The 19,574-nt window shown below is 45.0% G+C and overlaps 1 protein-coding gene across 8 annotated transcripts in view; it reads right to left on the minus strand.

The window, feature by feature from the left end:
* The window catches only part of LRRC49 (leucine rich repeat containing 49), a 394,882-nt gene that overhangs the window by 23,680 nt on the left and 351,628 nt on the right, over nucleotides 1-19,574 (minus strand). For 7 of the 8 annotated variants that reach the window (XM_063926210.1, XM_063926208.1, XM_063926209.1 and 4 more), the window contains 2 exons: nucleotides 16,224-16,333; nucleotides 15,007-15,160 (listed from right to left, as the gene is read on the minus strand). In XM_063926210.1, the coding sequence (XP_063782280.1) occupies nucleotides 15,007-15,160; nucleotides 16,224-16,333 (264 nt within the window). Of the gene's footprint in view, nucleotides 1-5,726; nucleotides 5,840-15,006; nucleotides 15,161-16,223; nucleotides 16,334-19,574 lie in introns of all 8 variants that reach the window. The other variant, XR_010179247.1, reaches the window with a different exon arrangement.

A 19,574-nucleotide genomic window follows, 5' to 3' on the forward strand; every position in this document is an offset into this window, starting at 1 on the left:
GAAAAAAACACCCGAATCCAAAACACACCCGAATCCGACAAAAAAAAATCGGTGAGGTTTTGCCAAAACGCGGTCGAACCCAAAACACGGCCGCGGAACCGAACCCAAAACCAAAACCCGAAAAATTTCAGGCGCTCATCTCTACTATATAGCACAAGTCTATGGTAAAAAATATTGAAATATTTGTTAGGACAATAAAGTTCAGATCATGTATGAGGTGAATATTTTGGCCATATGTTTGCAGGGACTACTGTCCAATATATTGGAATAATTACCAATTGTTATGTGTGCAGCGGCTGCAAATCTGTCAGTTCTGCTTTCTGCATTGATTAGCACCTGGATCCGGCTGCTCCCTTCTGTTGTTCTCGTCTCCTAGCAACTGATCACCTGGACCTCATTACCAGCAACTTCAGCCTGACTATCATGTGATTGGTCTGTCTTCCTTTAACTAGGGAGTATCCACATACTACTGTGCCAGTTCAGTATCGGAGAGAGTCAGGTTCTAGTCTGGACTCCTTAGAGCCTGTTTCTGTGATCTCAGCACGTGGCCATTGCACGCTGTACAAGTTCCCAGTCTCCTGTATCCTGGTAACTGGTCCCAGTATTCCTGCCAGTCCAACACCCAGTTCATCTTGGACCTGTATCTACTACAATTATATATCCAGTGTGTCCTTCTGCTTTGGAATCCCTGCTTCAAGATATCCGTATCCATTCCAGCCAGTTCTGCACCTTGCCTCAGTAATCCTGCACCTGTCCAGTTTTGCAAACAGCAGTGTAATCACTCAGACCTTTCTGCATGTTCATCTCCATTCAGTACCTGCAATTCTGTATTCAGACTCCAAACAAACTCCTGTGAATCCTGCCAAATTCCAGCTCTGCTATCCAGAACTTACAGCCTGCAAGTTTAAGTTTCCCTCTGTGTCCCAGCTCAGCTCTCATCAAACCTCTGCCATTAGCCCTGCTTGTCAGTTACTCTGCAATTAACCCCTGACTTACCAGCTGCATTTATCCAGGTAAATTATTCTGTTTATACCTTGTGGACTCCTGTGCAGATACCAGGTGACCCAGGCAGGGGGCCGTGACATGCACATCAGGGGCAGCGATGCCCAAATCCCCTTGCGAGGTTCCCTGGTGAACACCGCCCCCCCCCCCACGGTGTGTTAGACTCCGCGCCTCTGCTCTGGGTCACGTCAACCACCTGGTATCTGCTTCCAGAATACAGGTGCTTCCTAACATTATGACACCAATTCTGTGAGGCTCTATTGGGTTTCCCATTGGCAATGATACAAAAGGCAATGGAATCCAGCGCACAAGCAAGGGGTCCCTTGGAAAGGGGTCTCCACGGTGGTTCTTATTTCATTTGTCCAGAAATGGCTTAGCAAGGTCCACAGATAGGTATCTGAATAGTAAGATGGTGTCCAGACGTAGGTGAACTGATGCATTTCGCTGTCTTATGGCAGCTTTATCAAAGGTATTGTTCCTGGCTCCAAATTCCTTTAAATAGGGCTAACAATCACGGTGACCCATCACACCTGCCTGCAATCTCTAAACTAATGATTAAAGTACATTCATAAAATTCATCACAAAGAGATGTAGAGAATAGGAAGGCAAACTCATTTCTCAATAATATAAGTTTTTTTATTAAAACCGATCATAGTAAGTCAGAAAAACGATAGAAATATAAAAGAATCATCTACACATCCGGTCATGTGATCGGACCTGATCTAATGGTAGAGTCAATAGTAAACCCTACAATGTGTTGGCTTCTCTGTCTCTAACATATATTAGTAATGAGTGCTTAGCACTAGATGCTCTAGTGTTTAACTTGGTACATTATTCATTACCCATAGTACCTGCAAACATATGGCTAAAATATCCACGTCATACAGGATCTGAATTTTATTGTCCTAACAAATATTTCAATATTATTTACCAGAGACTGGTGCTACATAGCTCTATGGTGGCCAATCGATCCCGGGATTTTGGCCAAAAATTGTCCGGGATTCAATCCCGGGATTGGGGCTTCCAAACCTGGGAATTTCGGGATTAGGAAGCCCCTTGTGTTTTCAATGCCGGGCAGTGTTGAGCGCCCTCAGGAGGTTTAGACACCGACCACCTACTCGCAACTCCGCGCCTGCACTTGCCCGCACCTTGAAGGAGATGGTGTGGGTTGGGGGGGGGTGACGGACATTAGAAAGGAACCCGGGATTGATCATTCTTCAATCTCGATTCCCGGGATTGAAAAAATGACCCGGTGCTGGCCATCCTATATAGCCTCCTTTCACAACCTATAATACGTGTGATAATATGTGATGTGCTATACAAGGAGGATGAGGATAAAATTACGTATCTTAATAAATTGTATGAATTGGTTTTATGTTTCTACACCTGTTTGTAGTACTAATTTTTATAGCGCTGTTTCTTATATTATGCTACAGGCTGTGTTTGAAAAATGACAGTTAGAAGCTGATTGGTTGGTAGTATATCACTATGCAATTTATCCCTCTCCAAGGCTTGATAAATTTCGGCCATATTGTAAAGGGGACAAGCTTCTATTTATGTGCTGGAAAAGCAATTTGACCATTTCTTTTTTGATTTGCTCACTGCCAATAACCTTAAATCAATATTTATGCATTATTTTAAATAAATGACAAAATTATTTTGCTTGACAATTAAAAACACTTACTGTATATGCTTATACATTTTCTTTCCTATAGAAAATATACAATATTTCTTATACATATGCAATCGCAGGATAATGCAATCGTTGTGATAAAGAGTCAAAATGAATCACTCCAGATGTTATTGGTGTTTCCTATCACTGAGGCGAGTGTTTATACAATCATATCAGCAAGTACCTTTTAGTGTTATTATACAGTGCATCCGGAAAGCATTCATAGCGCTTCACTTTTTCCACATTTTATGTTACAGCCTTATTCCAAAATGGAATAAATTCATTTTTTCCCTCAACATTCTACACACAATACCCTATTATGACAACGTGAAAAAAGTTTTTTATGAGACTTTTGCAAATGTATTAAACATAAAAAAACTAAGAAATCACGTGTACATAAGTATTAACAGCCTTTGCTCAATACTTGGTTGATGCACCCTTGGCAGCAATTACAGCCTCAAGTCTTTTTGAATATGATGCCGCAAGCGTGGCACACCTATCTATGGGCAGTCTTGCCCATTCCTCTTTGCAGTACCTCTCAAGCGCCATCCGGTTGGATGGAAAGCGTCGGTGCACAGCCATTTTCAGATCTCTCCAGAGATGTTCAATCGGATTCAAGTTTGGGCTCTGGCTGGGCCACTCAAGGACATTCACAGAGTTGTCCTGAAGCCACTCCTTTGATATTTTGGCTGTGTGCTTAGTGTCGTTATCATGCTGAACGATGATCCGTCGCCCCAGTCTGAGGTCAAGAGTGCTTGGGAGCAGGTTTTCATCCGGGCTGTCTCTGTGCATTGCTGCATTCATCTTTCCCTCTATCCTGACTAGTCTCCCAGTTCCTGCCGCTGAAAAAGATCCCCACAGCATGATGTAGCCACCACCATGCTTCACTGGCCACTCTACCATACAATAAATAAATTAACGCAGTCTAATTTTAATATGGAGGGTTGGAATCTATCTATGTATCAATTATCTAACTATAATGGTAGTCAAAATAAAGTCTGTATAGTCCTGTAATGCTATATATAGGTAGATGAAATTTGTATTTATATCAGGTTAAAGTGAATGAAACCAGATACTCGATAAGATCACAATGTTTATTTACCCATTTTTATGTAATATTGTTTTCTTTATTGACAAAAAACGAAGCCGCATTAATGCAGTCTAATTTTAACATGGAGGGTTAGAATGACAAAAACCAACCCTGTTTAAAACGGGTTTCCATGGTAACCATAGAGTATGAAAATCGTCATGGAAAAACCTGTTTGCCTAATTGTCTACCAGCAGACTATACATATGTTCCGGGTCTTTGTTTTGAAGGGAAACTTATGTCTGCGGAGAACGCGCTCACGTGGCCAGCCGAGCGATCGCGCACGTCACGTTAGCGCGTGCTCCGTCAGGTGATCGGAATCAACCTATGAGATAGAGGATCTCTGAGGTCCCTCCAGGAGTAAGAGTTGACCTCAGAATGAAGGGGTTTTAGATTGCGGTCATGTGACAGATCACGTGACCACAGAGACGTCCTCTGACCAATGGGACTGCCACAATACCGATCACGTGACGAGTAACGTCACATGATCGGCACTATCTTACTTTCCTTCTGTTTAAACAAAGGCAATAATACTCGTTTTTTAAATGTATTATATTTTATAAATAGAGATTAAGTTTGTGATTCTGACTGTCAGATTTTTAAACTGTTATTTGGGATGCTTTGTCTTTGTATTAACAATGATCCAAACAGGTGGTGCTTATCAAATTATTAGGAAGGGTATAAATAGAGTACCCTACACTTATGTGATATATGCTCCTGAGGAAGCTGGATTATACCAGTGAAACGCGTTGAGCTTACTCCATACCTTTGGACTTCACTCTCCTAACTGGCCCGCAAAGCCTCTTCATTCTTCGGCACACTTTGGACTTCTCTCCCATCACTGGACCTATTCAACAAACTGGTCTGATCCACCCCTACAGCTACAAATGGACTCATTCCTATGCTGATGCCTTACAACGTGGGGATCTGGTAATTATCTACCTAAACACAGTGAATGCACAAGGGGAGGTTGCCCTAGCCTTCAGGAATGGAAATTTTGAATACAGGAGAATGTGGAATCCATTAAATCTTATCCAGATAAGACATTATCAAGTTTTATTGCCAACCTTGTGATAACAGGAATTCCTTTTTATTTAAAATTTGTTCATATGCGATTTGTTAATAAATTGTTATTTTATACATAGAGCAAACCATCCCTATTATTATTACTATTAATTTGCTTAGCCAGCGCGGGTATTTACTCCTTTTTTACTCTACCATACAAGCCTGATTGGTGGATTGCTGCAGAGAGGAATTCTGTAGCTCTGACAGAGTGACCATCGGGTTCTTGGTCACCTCCCTGACTAGGGCCCTTCTCCCCCAATCACTCAGTTTAGGCGGTCATCCAGCTCTAGGAAGAGTCCTGGTGGTTCCAAACTTTTTCCATTTACGGATGATGGAGGCCAATGTGCTTATTGGGACATTCAAAGCAGCAGATATTTTTCGGTACCCTTCCCCAGATTTGTGCCTTGAGACAATCCTGTCTCGGAGGTCTACAGACAATTCCTTTTACTTCATGCTTGGTTTGTGCTCAGACATGCACTGTCAAGTGTGGGACCGTATATAGACAGGTGTGTGCCTTTCCAAATCATGTCCAATCAACTGAATTTACGACAGGTGGACTCCAATGAAGCTGTAGGAAGGATAATCAGTGGAAACAGGATACACCTGAGCTCAATTTTGAGCTTCATGGCAAAGGCTGTGAATACTTATGTACATGTGGTTTCTTAGTTTTTTATTTTTAATAAATTTGCAAAAATCTCAAAAAAACTTTTTTCATGTTGTCATTATGGGGTATTGTGTGTAAAATTTTGGAATAAGGCTGTAACATAACAAAATGTTGAAAAATTGAAGCGCTGTGAATACTTTCCGGATGCACTTTACCTTCTCCAGGTCCCATTGACGCAATGCATATTAATAAAAAATGTTCCTGGTTGTCTGTAGAATTATCTGTACATGTGTTACCTTTGTGCTGAATGTTTATGGTTTTCACTTCCGCACCTTTTTCCTTTCTGTGCATGTTCACTAGCTTTATTTAACCCAGCTAATACATTTATTCACTACCGGGGACCATTATCCTGAAAATAAATACAACTGTAAATATTGTATAGCCTGTTCACAAAATCTTGATTGGCATGTTATTTCCTAACACAAGTGTCTATGCTAATTTTTTGTTCAGTACTCAAAAAAAAAAAAACCCCCACACATCTCTACACATTAACAAAGTGGGGTCAGAAAGGATAGTTTGCATATAGCAAGAAAAAATAGGCTGACAAGAGTTGCTGGTTTGAATATGTAGAGTGTACAAAGAGTCAAAAATTACATCGTCAGATGAAAACTTTCTAGTTTTTATCCTCTCAGTTTAGACTTAGTTAGGTCTCAAATTATTCATGACAGACAGGGCCGCCATCAAGGCAGGATGGTCATTACTGGAATCCAGGACCCTTTGGGTCCCAGGGGGCCCGTGGCCAGGGTTGTAGGAAAAATGTCAGAGGGCGTGCCACACTAGCTTGCTAAAGACTCTGACAGCTGTTTAATCAATCACTGCTGACAGCCTGCCAGGTGCCGGCTCCAGGGGAGCTAGTTTCTTCTGCCACACAAGAATATATCCTGCTGGACACTGCCGACAGCACACACTCACCCCCCTGGACATCACCGCTGCTGGCAGCACACCCTGACACTGCCGCCGATAGCAGAAAGCCCCCCTACCCCCCCCCCCCCCATGGACACTGCCACCGATAGCGACATTTCCCAGGCAGGGGATCACAGCAGTCATTGCCTTGCCCAGGGGCCTACACTTTTGTAGAGTTGCCCTGACAGACAGAGGCACATCAAGAAATAGGAAAACACAGTGGCTACCTGCAGTAACACACAAGGGGGGGGGCTCTGTAGAGGCACATAAGGGGGGGGGGGGTTGGCTGCAGCGACACATAAGTGGAAGCTGGTTGTAGTGGCACGTGGGGGACTGGAGTCGCTCATGAAGGGTGGCTGGCTAAAAAAGCACACTAGGGGGGTTGGATGGAAGGAATGGCACATGATGGGGGCAGGCTGGAGAGGCACATAGGCTAGTTGGAGTGACACATGAGGGGGGGCTGGCTGTAGGGGCACACATTATGCAGTACTGGCTTTTATCTTTGTATTTTATGCGGATATTTCTTTTTAATGTATTTTATGTGGATTTAGGTTTTTAAATGTTTTTTATGTGAATGTATTAGGGTGCATGTACAGAAGCGGGTGGGGGCCTTGCCTATTTTGTCAGTCCTGGGCCCCACAATTTCTGATGGCAGTCCTGATGAAAGAGGACATCAGCATTATGTTTAACACATTACTGAATATTTTACTGTAACACTGGTTGAACTTTACTATAAAATGTGTTCTACAGCATGAAGTACACTTAGAAGGCAAAAAGAGTGCTGCACTGAGAGCATAGCATTCGGCTACACCAGGCATGTCCAAACTGCGGCCCTCCAGCTGTTGAGCAACTACACATCCCAGCATGCCCTGACACAGTTTTGCTGTCAGAGAATGCTAAAGCTGTGTCAGGGCATGCTGGGATGTGTAGTTGCTCAACAGCTGGAGGGCCGCAGTTTGGACATGCCTGGGCTACACCTAGGCCACCTTGAACATATTTTTGAGGAGAGAAACTTCTGTTAGTTGGAAAACAAATAACATCCAACAAAACCGATCTTAATTTAAAAAACAATAATTCTGCAATTTAAATGTTGTCTTTGCATGTGCATGCATAACTTCTCCATATTTATTAACGTTTCATTTTGGGGAATTGGAATATACATGCTTGTGATATTGTTGTAACGCATCACTTTGAAAGATGCATACACAATGGCAGGTGCATGCTGCTAGGGCGAGGCAGTAGTGAAGAGGACATAAGTCCCAATCTTCTAGCCAACTGGGAAAGAACCTTCAAATTGGGAGTGACCTGTCTAAATTGGGATGGTTAGGAGATATGACCTAACGGGCAGACAGTAAAGAAGTTCCCTGTCAACCAACACTCTCGCCATCAGAAGATACTATGTTTTGCAGCCTTGAAGATGCCACCCTTTTCATGTCTAAACCGTCACATTGCTCAAAATAGGACATATCTATACAATACAGAGACAAATGGAATTTGCACTGCAGAATGTACACTTTGTGCTGTTGGAAATTACACTTTTAGTGTCTCAATTATAATAAATGCAAATACGCTAATAAAAAGGTATTTTGCTAAATTTGTTGGGGGAAACGGTTACACTGCCATGCATATATTTCAAACTCCTTATTTCCACTCATTCCTCCAACATTTATCATCTCTTTGCAACCTTCACCTCGATCATCTGTCCTCGCCTTCACTCCTCCCTTTCCACCATTGATTTTGCAACCCACTTCACATCCAAAATGTAATTCATGCATCAGGATATCACTTCCCACCAGGCCCTCCTTTCCCCACCCTCTCCCTTACCATCCAACCTCCCGCACTCCCATATTATCCCTCCATCCTGCCAACTCTGACTTCCTTCTCCCCAGTTTCTGGAGAAGTAACGGCCCTAATCCAGTCTTTCCCCTTCTTCCACCTCTCCCCTTGATCCTATGCCATCCCCTCTCTCGATGCCTGTGCCCATGTTGTCCATCTCTTCAACCTTTCTCTCTCTTCACACACTGCCCCATCTGCGTTCAAGCATGCTCTTAAAAACAACACACTTGACCCTATCACTCACTCTAATTACCACCCCCGCTTTCTCCTCTCCTTTGACTCCAAAATCCGTGAGCGGACTGTCTATAACCAAACTTATCACACTTCTTCCCTCACACTCCCTGCTTGAACCACTTCAGTTTGGTTTTCGTCCTCTCCACTGGCTGTATCGTTTTGTTATCATTATCCTATGTATTGATGTACAATTGAAAATGCAAGTGGATGAAGGTGTTATGTAACAATTTGCTGAAAAATGTTTTGGGTTTTATTTTAATGGAGGAAGGTGTTGTGTCATAGTAACAATGTATTTAAATGTTGGTGGTCTATCTACTTATATAAAATAAGAATTTACTCACCGGTAATTCTATTTCTCGTAGTCCGTAGTGGATGCTGGGAACTCCGTAAGGACCATGGGGAATAGCGGGCTCCGAAGGAGGCTGGGCACTCTAGAAAGATTTATGACTACCTGGTGTGCACTGGCTCCTCCCACTATGACCCTCCTCCAAGCCTCAGTTAGGACACTGTGCCCGGACGAGCTGACATAATAAGGAAGGATTTAGAATCCCGGGTAAGACTCTTACCAGCCACACCAATCACACCGTACAACTCGTGATACTATATCCAGTTTGACAGTATGAAAACAACTGAGCCTCTCAACAGATGGCTCAACAATAACCCTTTAGTTAACAATAACTATGTACAAGTATTGCAGACAATCCGCACTCGGGATGGGCGCCCAGCATCCACTACGGACTACGAGAAATAGAATTACCGGTGAGTAAATTCTTATTTTCTCTGACGTCCTAGTGGATGCTGGGAACTCCGTAAGGACCATGGGGATTATACCAAAGCTCCCAAACGGGCGGGAGAGTGCGGATGACTCTGCAGCACCGAATGAGAGAACTCCAGGTCCTCCTCAGCCAGGGTATCAAATTTATAGAATTTTGCAAACGTGTTTGCCCCTGACCAAGTAGCTGCTCAGCAAAGTTGTAAAGCCGAGACCCCTCGGGCAGCCGCCCAAGATGAGCCCACCTTCCTTGTGGAATGGGCATTCACAGATTTTGGCTGTGACAGGCCTGCCACAGAATGTGCAAGCTGAATTGTACTACAAATCCAGCGAGCAATAGACTGCTTAGAAGCAGGAGCACCCAGCTTGTTGGGTGCATACAGGATAAACAGCGAGTCAGATTTTCTGACTCCAGCCGTCCTGGAAACATATATTTTCAGGGCCCTGACAACGTCTAGCAACTTGGAGTCCTCCAAATCCTTAGTAGCCGCAGGCACCACAATAGGCTGGTTCAGGTGAAACGCTGACACCACCTTAGGGAGAAATTGGGGACGAGTCCTCAATTCTGCCCTATCCATATGGAAAATCAGATAAGGGCTTTTACATGATAAAGCCGCCAATTCTGACACTCGCCTGGCTGAAGCCAAGGCCAATAACATGACCACTTTCCACGTGAGATATTTCAGATCCACGGTTTTTAGTGGCTCAAACCAATGTGATTTTAAGAAGCTCAACATCACGTTGAGATCCCAAGGTGCCACAGGAGGCACAAATGGGGGCTGAATATGCAGCACTCCTTTCACAAATGTCTGAACTTCAGGTACTGAAGCTAGTTCTTTTTGAAAGAAAATCGACAGAGCCGAGATCTGTACTTTAATGGAGCCTCGTTTCAGGCCCATATTCACTCCTGCTTGCAGGAAATGCAGAAATCGACCTAGTTGAAATTCCTCTGTTGGGGCCTTTTTGGCCTCACACCATGCAACATATTTCCGCCATATGCGGTGATAATGCTTTGCCGTAACATCTTTCCTGGCCTTAATAAGCGTAGGAATGACTTCTTCCGGAATACCCTTTTCCTTTAGGATCCGGTGTTCAACCGCCATGCCGTCAAACGCAGCCGCGGTAAGTCTTGGAACAGACAGGGCCCCTGCTGTAGCAGGTCCTGTCTGAGCGGTAGAGGCCACGGGTCCTCTGAGAGCATCTCTTGAAGTTCCGGGTACCACGCTCGTCTTGGCCAATCCGGAACCACGAGAATGGTGTTTACTCCTCTCTTTCTTATTATTCTCAATACCTTTGGTATGAGAGGCAGAGGAGGGAACACATAAACCGACTGGTACACCCACGGTGTCACTAGAGCGTCCACAGCTATCGCCTGAGGGTCCCTTGACCTGGCGCAATATCTTTTTAACTTTTTGTTGAGGCGGGACGCCATCATGTCCACCTGTGGTTTTTCCCAACGGTTTACCAGCATCTGGAAAACTTCTGGATGAAGTCCCCACTCTCCCGGGTGGAGGTCGTGTCTGCTGAGGAAGTCTGCTTCCCAGTTGTCCACTCCCGGAATGAACACTGCTGACAGTGCTAGTACATGATTCTCCGCCCATCGGAGAATTCTTGTGGCTTCTGCCATCGCCATCCTGCTTCTTGTGCCGCCCTGTCGATTTACATGGGCAACTGCCGTGATGTTGTCTGACTGGATCAGCACCGGCTGGTGTAGAAGCAGGGATTTTGCTTGACTTAGGGCATTGTAGATGGCCCTTAGTTCCAGAATATTTATGTGAAGGGAAGTCTCCTGACTCGACCATAGTCCTTGGAAGGTTCTTCCCTGTGTGACTGCCCCCCAGCCTCGAAGGCTGGCATCCGTGGTCACCAGGACCCAGTCCTGTATGCCGAACCTGCGGCCCTCTAGAAGATGGGCACTCTGCAGCCACCACAGTAGAGACACCCTGGTTCTTGGAGACAGGGTTATCAAGCGATGCATCTGAAGATGCGATCCGGACCACTGGTCCAACAGGTCCCACTGAAAGATTCTGGCATGGAACCTGCCGAAGGGAATTGCTTCGTAAGAAGCCACCATCTTTCCCAGGACCCGCGTGCAACGATGCACTGATACCTGTTTTGGTTTCAGGAGGTCTCTGACTAGAGATGACAACTCCCTGGCTTTCTCCTCCGGGAGAAACACTTTTTTCTGGACTGTATCCAGAATCATACCCAGTAACAGTAGCCGTGTCGTCGGAACCAGCTGTGACTTCGGGATATTCAGAATCCAGCCGTGCTGGTGCAGCACCTCCTGAGATAGTGCTACTCCCACCAACAACTGTTCCTTGGACCTCACTTTTATTAGGAGATCGTCCAAGTACGGGATAATTAAAACTCCCTTTTTTCGAAGAAGGAGTATCATCATTTCCGCCATCACCTTGGTAAATACCCTCTGTGCCGTGGACAGTCCAAACGGCAGCGTCTGGAATTGGTAATGGCAATCCTGTACCACAAATCTGAGGTACTCCTGGTGAGGATGGTAAATGGGGACATGCAAGTAAGCATCCTTGATGTCCAGGGATACCATGTAATCCCCCTCTTCCAGGCTCGCAATAACCGCCCTGAGCGATTCCATCTTGAACTTGAATTTTTTTATGTATGTGTTCAAGGATTTCAAATTTAAAATGGGTCTCACCGAACCGTCCGGTTTCGGTACCACAAATAGTGTGGAATAATAACCCCGGCCTTGTTGAAGTAGGGGTACCTTGATTATCACCTGCTGGGAATACAGCTTGTGAATTGCCGCTAGCACCGCCTCCCTGTCTGAGGGAGCAATCGGCAAGGCAGATTTTAGGAACCGGTGGGGTGGAGACGCCTCGAATTCCAGTTTGTACCCCTGAGATACTATTTGAAGGATCCAGGGATCCACCTGTGAGCGAGCCCACTGATCGCTGAAATTCTTGAGGCGGCCCCCCACCGTACCAGGCTCCGCCTGTGGAGCCCCACCGTCATGCGGCGGACTTGGCAGAAGAAGCGGGGGAGGACTTTTGCTCCTGGGAAGCTGCTGTTTGTTGCAGCCTTTTTCCCCTACCTCTGCCTCTGGATAGAAAGACCCGCCTTTTCCACGCCTGTTTTTCTGGGTCCGAAAGGACTGAACCTGATAAAACGGCGCCTTCTTAGGCTGTGAGGGGACATGGGGTAAAAATGCTGACTTCCCAGACGTTGCTGTGGAAACTAGGTCCGAGAGACCATCCCCAAATAATTCCTCACCTTTATATGGCAACACTTCCATGTGCCTTTTAGAATCTGCATCTCCTGTCCACTGGCGAGTCCATAAGCCTCTCCTAGCAGAAATGGACAATGCACTAACTTTAGATGCCAGTCGGCAGATTTCCCTCTGTGCATCTCTCATATAGAAGACTGAGTCTTTTATATGGTCTATGGTTAACAGGATCGTGTCTCTGTCTAATGTGTCAATATTTTCTGACAGTTTATCTGACCACGCAGCGGCAGCACTGCACATCCAAGCTGACGCAATAGCTGGCCTAAGTATAATGCCTGAGTGTGTATATACAGACTTCAGGATTGCCTCCTGCTTTCTATCAGCAGGTTCCTTGAGGGCGGCCGTATCCGGAGACGGTAGTGCCACCTTTTTTGACAAACGTGTGAGCGCTTTATCCACCCTAGGAGGTGTTTCCCAACGTGACCTATCCTCTGGCGGGAAAGGGAACGCCATTAGTACCTTCTTAGGAATTACCAATTTTTTATCAGGGAAAGCCCACGCTTCTTCACACACTTTTAATTCATCTGATGGGGGAAAAACTACGGGTAGTTTTTTCTCCCCAAACATAATACCCTTTTTAGTGGTACCTGTATTTATATCAGAAATGTGTAACACCTCTTTCATTGCCTCAATCATGCAGTGAATGGCCTTAGTGGGCATCAGATTAGACTCATCGTCGTCGACCCTGGTGTCAGTATCAGTGTCGACATCTGGGTCTGCGGTCTGAGGTAGCGGGCGTTTTAGAGCCCCTGATGACCTGTGCGACGCCTGGGCAGGCACGAGCTGAGAAGTCGGCTGTCCCACATTTGGCATGTCGTCAAATTTCTTATGTAAGGAGTCTATACGTGCACTCATTTCTTTCCATAAGCTCAACCACTCAGGTGTCTGCCCCGCAGGGGGTGACATCCCTTCTAAAGGCATCTGCTCCGTCTCCACATCATTATCCTCATCAAACATGTCGACACAGCCGTACCGACACACCGCACACACACAAGGAATGCTCCAACAGAGGACAGGACCCACAAAAGCCCTTTGGGGGGACAGAGTGAGAGTATGCCAGCACACACCAGAGCGCTATATAATGCAGGGACTAACTGAGTTATGTCCCCTATAGCTGCTTTTTTTTTTATATATAATTTATACAGCGCCTAAATTTAGTGCCCCCCCTCTCTTTTTTTACCCTTTTCTGTAGTGTAGACTGCAGGGGAGAGCCAGGGAGCTTCCTTCCAGTGGATCTGTGAAGGAGAAATGGCGCCAGTGTGCTGCAGGAGATAGCTCCGCCCCTTTTCCGCGGCCTATTCTCCCGCTTTTTTCTGGATTCTGGCAGGGGTATTTTCCACATATATAGCCTCTAGGGCTATATATTGTGGTATTTATGCCAGCCAAGGTGTTATAATTGCTTCTCAGGGCGCCCCCCCCCCAGCGCCCTGCACCCTCAGTGACCGGAGTGTGAAGTGTGTGTGAGGAGCAATGGCGCACAGCTGCAGTGCTGTGCGCTACCTTGGAGAAGACTGATGTCTTCTGCCGCCGATTTTCCGGACCTCTTCTTGCTTCTGGCTCTGTAAGGGGGACGGCGGCGCGGCTCCGGGACCGAACACCAAGGACTGGGCCTGCGGTCGATCCCTCTGGAGCTAATGGTGTCCAGTAGCCTAAGAAGCCCAATCCGGCTGCAAGCAGGCGAGTTCGCTTCTTCTCCCCTTAGTCCCTCGCTGCAGTGAGCCTGTTGCCAGCAGGTCTCACTGAAAAAAAAAACCTAAGTCTATCTTTCTTTCTAAGAGCTCAGGAGAGCCCCTAGTGTGCATCCAACCTCGGCCGGGCACAAAATCTAACTGGGGCTTGGAGGAGGGTCATAGTGGGAGGAGCCAGTGCACACCAGGTAGTCATAAATCTTTCTAGAGTGCCCAGCCTCCTTCGGAGCCCGCTATTCCCCATGGTCCTTACGGAGTTCCCAGCATCCACTAGGACGTCAGAGAAAAGTGATATGTACAATTCAAAAAGTTCTAATTTATCTTTAACTGTATACATAAAGCGTTAATCCTCTTCAGCTGTAGTGTTAGCCCCTTGTGGAACTATATAAATAAAACATCATAATAATAATAATAATAAAAAAATAATTCTAGTTGTAGAAATTTCAACATTCACTGTACAGGTTTTTCTGCTGGAATAAATACGCCCAAATAGAAGACTTCTGTTGTTGTCCAACTAGCTTTTGTCCCTTTCAATGGCTTACACTTAACCATGCTGCAAATAACGCAGATGTATTATCATTTACTAAGAAATAGTGTTGGATATTGCGCATTGTTCATGAGACCTGACTGCTCCAAAGCAATAAAACAGCAGGACACTTCTGTATAATTGATAATACAACTTTTGTTTTTTCAAAGCAATGAGCGTAAGAGACTTTTTGCCATGATTATGTTCCTTAATATTTTTGCTAGATGTGTGAAAAAGCATTATACTTATATTCAATATATACAGTGACACAACAAATTATAAACCTATACCAATTTACCTCCAACTTGTCACTGAGCAGTTCCTGTGGAATGTACTGCAACACTGATCGGTTTGGGGTCTCACCACCGAGCCTCTTGTTATCATTACTTTCTTCTCCCACTTCAGGAACTTTCTTAGACTTCCCTTCCAGAAGTTGATGGAATATTTTTTTCCTTTATAAGAGATATATAAAGTAATGTGAATAGTGTAAGAAACAGAATATATTGGGGGCAATTTAGGACTCTCTTTTATTTACAAAGTACCAATATGCTGAATCATGGTACAAACAAAAGGCATATAATGACATGAAACAGACAGTAAAAATATTTACTACAGAAATGTACAAATGCCAAAAGACCCAACCAAAAATAGGATTTTCATGATTTGTGATCCGCTATTGCTTGTCTAGATATTTTCCTACGTACATATACTGTAGATAGCAGATTTTTCTGAACACAAAGATGGCATATTTATATACAGGTTTGTACAGATTTTGGTTGGTCAGTGTGCAGACACCACATTTCCAAAAGAATTTGCCCAAAAGTGAACATGTATTTGAAATCTGCACTCTAGGGTACAGTGAAAAGTAGTCATTGCAGTCTCATGCAACTGCTTTTCCTAGCCCATTCTGTTCCAACGGATAGGGAGTGTGGTTACACAGACCAATAAGAAGCCACAGTGAAGTCTGTTGCAGCATCTATTATAGCTCACACCTCTGCAGCCACAGAAATAGAGGACCCCGGGGAAAACAGAGTGCTTGTATGGGGTGGTCTTCATGTTGCCGGCTGTCGGGGTCCCGACGCACAGTATACCGGCGCCGGAATCCCGACAGCTGGCATACCGACACTTTTTCTCCCTCGTGGGGGTCCACAACCCCCCTAGAGGGACAGCGCGCCACTGTGCCGAGCGCAGCGAGCCCGCAAGGGGCTCATTTGCGCTCGCCACGCTGTCTGTATGCCGGCGGTCAGGTTTCCGGCGCCGGTGTGCTGGTCGCCGGGAGCCCGGCCGCCGGCATACCATACTACATCCCTTGTATGGGGCTACACTTAGCATCTGTGTGAAAATGAATTAACTGAGATTTCTGTTTTTAAATAATAAAATGATAACACAAAACATTAATGATACATAGTCCATTTATTTTTCTTAATTCCCAGAGTTCTTTCATTACAATTGTAAGGCTAAAGTACAGATGGTTTTCCTAGACAGCTTTTTCATTTGAAATAATTAGTAACGTACCTTGAATCACCAAGTAGGGCAAGAAGCCTATAATGTGGTAACTCCGAAGATGCAACATGCGCAAGAATTCCAAAGAGCCTCTCAGACATAACTACATCATTTTGGGTTACCTGTCAAAACACAATAAATATTTAGCATTCTGTTAAGTTTGAAGAATAGAAGTGCAGTTTTGCTAAATTGAGTATGACTTCTTGATTTAATTATTTTCATTCCTGTTTATAAAAAGGCTGCATACATCAAGTGTGTTTAATGGAGAAAGCGGGGAAATTATTTATTTTTGTAAACAAAGATTTCCTTCATGAAACAGATGACCTAAAACCAACCAAGGAAACGCTCCACTTATTACTGCAACATCTAATGCTTCATCTGATGGACCAGGAATAGCCATATTAGCTCAATAATTACTGTGTTGACACAGATGAACTGTTTGCAGTTTGACTGGAAAGACTACCGTATATACTCGAGTATAAGTTGACCCGTATATAAGCCGAGGCACCTAATTTTACCACAAAAACCTGGGAAAACTCATTGACTCGAGTATAAGCCTAGGGTGGGAAATGCAGTTCTAGCCGTACACAGCCCTCATACTGCCAGATATGCCCTCATACTGCCAGATATGCCCCACAGTGCCAGATATGCCCTCATGCTGCCAGATATGCCCCACAGTGCCAGATGTGCCAGATATGCCCCACAGTGCCAGATATGCCCTCATGCTGCCAGATATGCCCCACAGTGTCAGATATGCCCTCATGCTTCCAGATATGCCCCACAGTGCCAGATGTGCCAGATATGCGCTCATGCTGCCAGATATGCCAGATGTTCCCTCATGCTGCCAGATGTGCCCTCATGCTGCCAGATATGCCCTCATGCTGCCAGATATGCCCTCATGCTGCCAGATATGCCCTCATGCTGCCAGATATGCCCCACAGTGCCAGATATGCCCCACAGTGCCAGATGTGCCAGATATGCCCTCATGCTGCCAGATATGCCCCACAGTGCCAGATGTGCCCTCATGCTGCCAGATATGCCAGATATGCCCCACAGTGCCAGATGTGCACTCATGCTGCCAGATATGCCCCACAGTGCCAGATGTGCCCTCATGCTGCCAGATATGCCCCACAGTGCCAGATATGCCCCACAGTGCCAGATATGCCCCACAGTGCCAGATGTGCCCTCATGCTGCCAGATGTGCCCTCATGCTGCCAGATATGCCAGATATGCCCCACAGTGCCAGATGTGCCCTCATGCTGCCAGATATGCCAGGAAGGGTACTTACCCTCCATCGCTCCCGCGCTGTCTTCTGAAGGAGGGACACGGAGGGCACAGCGCGCGCCTCTCCTGTGTACCTTCTGCTGTGTAAACAATCCAATATCACATGCAGCCCAGGTTTTCAGAAAATAAGACAGAAGCACTTTTGTGCTGGGTACACACTGGCTGATATATTGCGCACCTGTCAGCGGGTATGTACTCCCGATATGTCTGTGGACGACATTGTTCACAGACATAGCGTGTCGTCCCTGCAGCACAGCCTTTGGGCGATAAATCAGCTAAACTTCTTCTCTCTGCATCCACATTTCATCTGGGAATGCCATTGTCAAACCACTGAAATGCACGCGCAGACGAAAAACTTCGCCCAATGATATGTCCACCATCGACACTGCATCCTCCTCTGAATTAGACCCACAACTCCAACATTGAACAACTGATGCATACCTGATACAATCTCAATGTTTTTGATCAGGTTAGTTATTGAAAAAATAAAACAGCAATCAGGCACGTCATATTTTTAATCTGAGAAAGCAAGAATACATTATTTGCACATGTGCAATTCATTTAACCAATTTCAAACTTTCCACTGAACACAAAGTTTAGCCAGCTACACTTGATCAACACACATATGCTGAGATTTCACTTCCATTAAAAATAAATAATGAATTGAAAGATAAGATCCTAAACCAGTGTGGCCAGATTTAGTATTGAATTAAAATCAACAGAGAGAGGTACAAAATGCTTAACTGGCTCATAAATTACACAGGTCTTCCAAAATCTTTTTTTTTTTTTATGTTTTCCATCACTTACATTAAAGAGAAAGTAAATCTCAGTAGTTTGGTTTCTTCATATGTATTAAAGACAGGTAGTGCCTATAGACAGGTATATCATCCATCAGTGGGGTTCTCCAGTGAAGGCTTCCCCACCGAACAATGGCTTAGATGATGCGGTCATTTCAAGATGGCAATAGCAGCACCGCGGCGAAGAAAAAATACTATACTAGGTAAATCGTACCACCCTACTCTTAGACACAGGAGACAGGCACAAGATACGGCAGCTGTTCAAATGTCACCCCCCCCATCCACCCAGAAACGCACACTTTTGGCCAAAACTCCCACCTAAGATTGTAAAATAGGACTGCTCCCCCCAAAATTTAGGATATGGTAAGGTATGGTAAACTAAAGCATTTTCTCACATCTTTTTTATTTCTTATTTTTTGCATTATTTTTTTTTTATGAACAAGGATCTGAAAGTCCAATTTTGGTATGAAGTTCCACTGCGCATATGTAGATAATTCCATTATGGGCCTGGTGATCAGTAAGAGGGGATCTGGTTAGGAACCTGGCGGTCGGGATCCCAACTGTCAAAATACCGACGCAGAAATCCTGATAGGGATCACAATCCCGGCGCCAGCATCCTGACCTCGAGATCCTGATCACTACACTGCCGGGCCACCAGAGAAGTAAGCCGCGGGGCAGGGGGTAGTAGGATGGGGTGGGGTGCTAGGTTTAGGCTGCGGAGGGATGGTGTAAAAACGCAAGCGTGTCGGATAAAAACGCAGGAGTGGCTGGGGAAACGTAGGCATGGCTGGCCGAACGCAGGGCGTGTTTGTGATGTCAAAACAGGAACTAAACAGTCTGAAGTGATCGCTAGCTAGGAGTAAGTCTCCAGCTACTCTGAAACTGCACAATCTTTTTTTGTTGCAGTTCTGCGATCCTTTCGTTCGCACTTCTGCTAAGCGAAGATACACTCCCAGAGGGCGGCGGCCTAGCATTTGCACTGCTGCTAAAAGCAGCTAGCAAGCGAACAACTCGGAATGAGGGCCACAGTGCAGAGACAAAGGATTGGGTACAGAGCTAAAAGTGGTCTAACTACCCCATTTTGGAAATCCTATCTTTCAAAGTATGATGCACCCCCCTTAGTAGTTAGTTACAAACTAGAGGAAATCATTATGAAGTCCATGGGTGGGATAGGATCTTTTATATCCCATCTTCAATTAACTCAAATTTACTTTAATTAGAAATGGGGTGGTCACCTCTTTTAAATGATGTCCTCATTTGATGATGTAAGTTATCTACTTTT

This window comes from Pseudophryne corroboree, chromosome 6 (assembly GCF_028390025.1).
Source record: "Pseudophryne corroboree isolate aPseCor3 chromosome 6, aPseCor3.hap2, whole genome shotgun sequence".
Lineage (NCBI taxonomy): Eukaryota > Metazoa > Chordata > Amphibia > Anura > Myobatrachidae > Pseudophryne > Pseudophryne corroboree.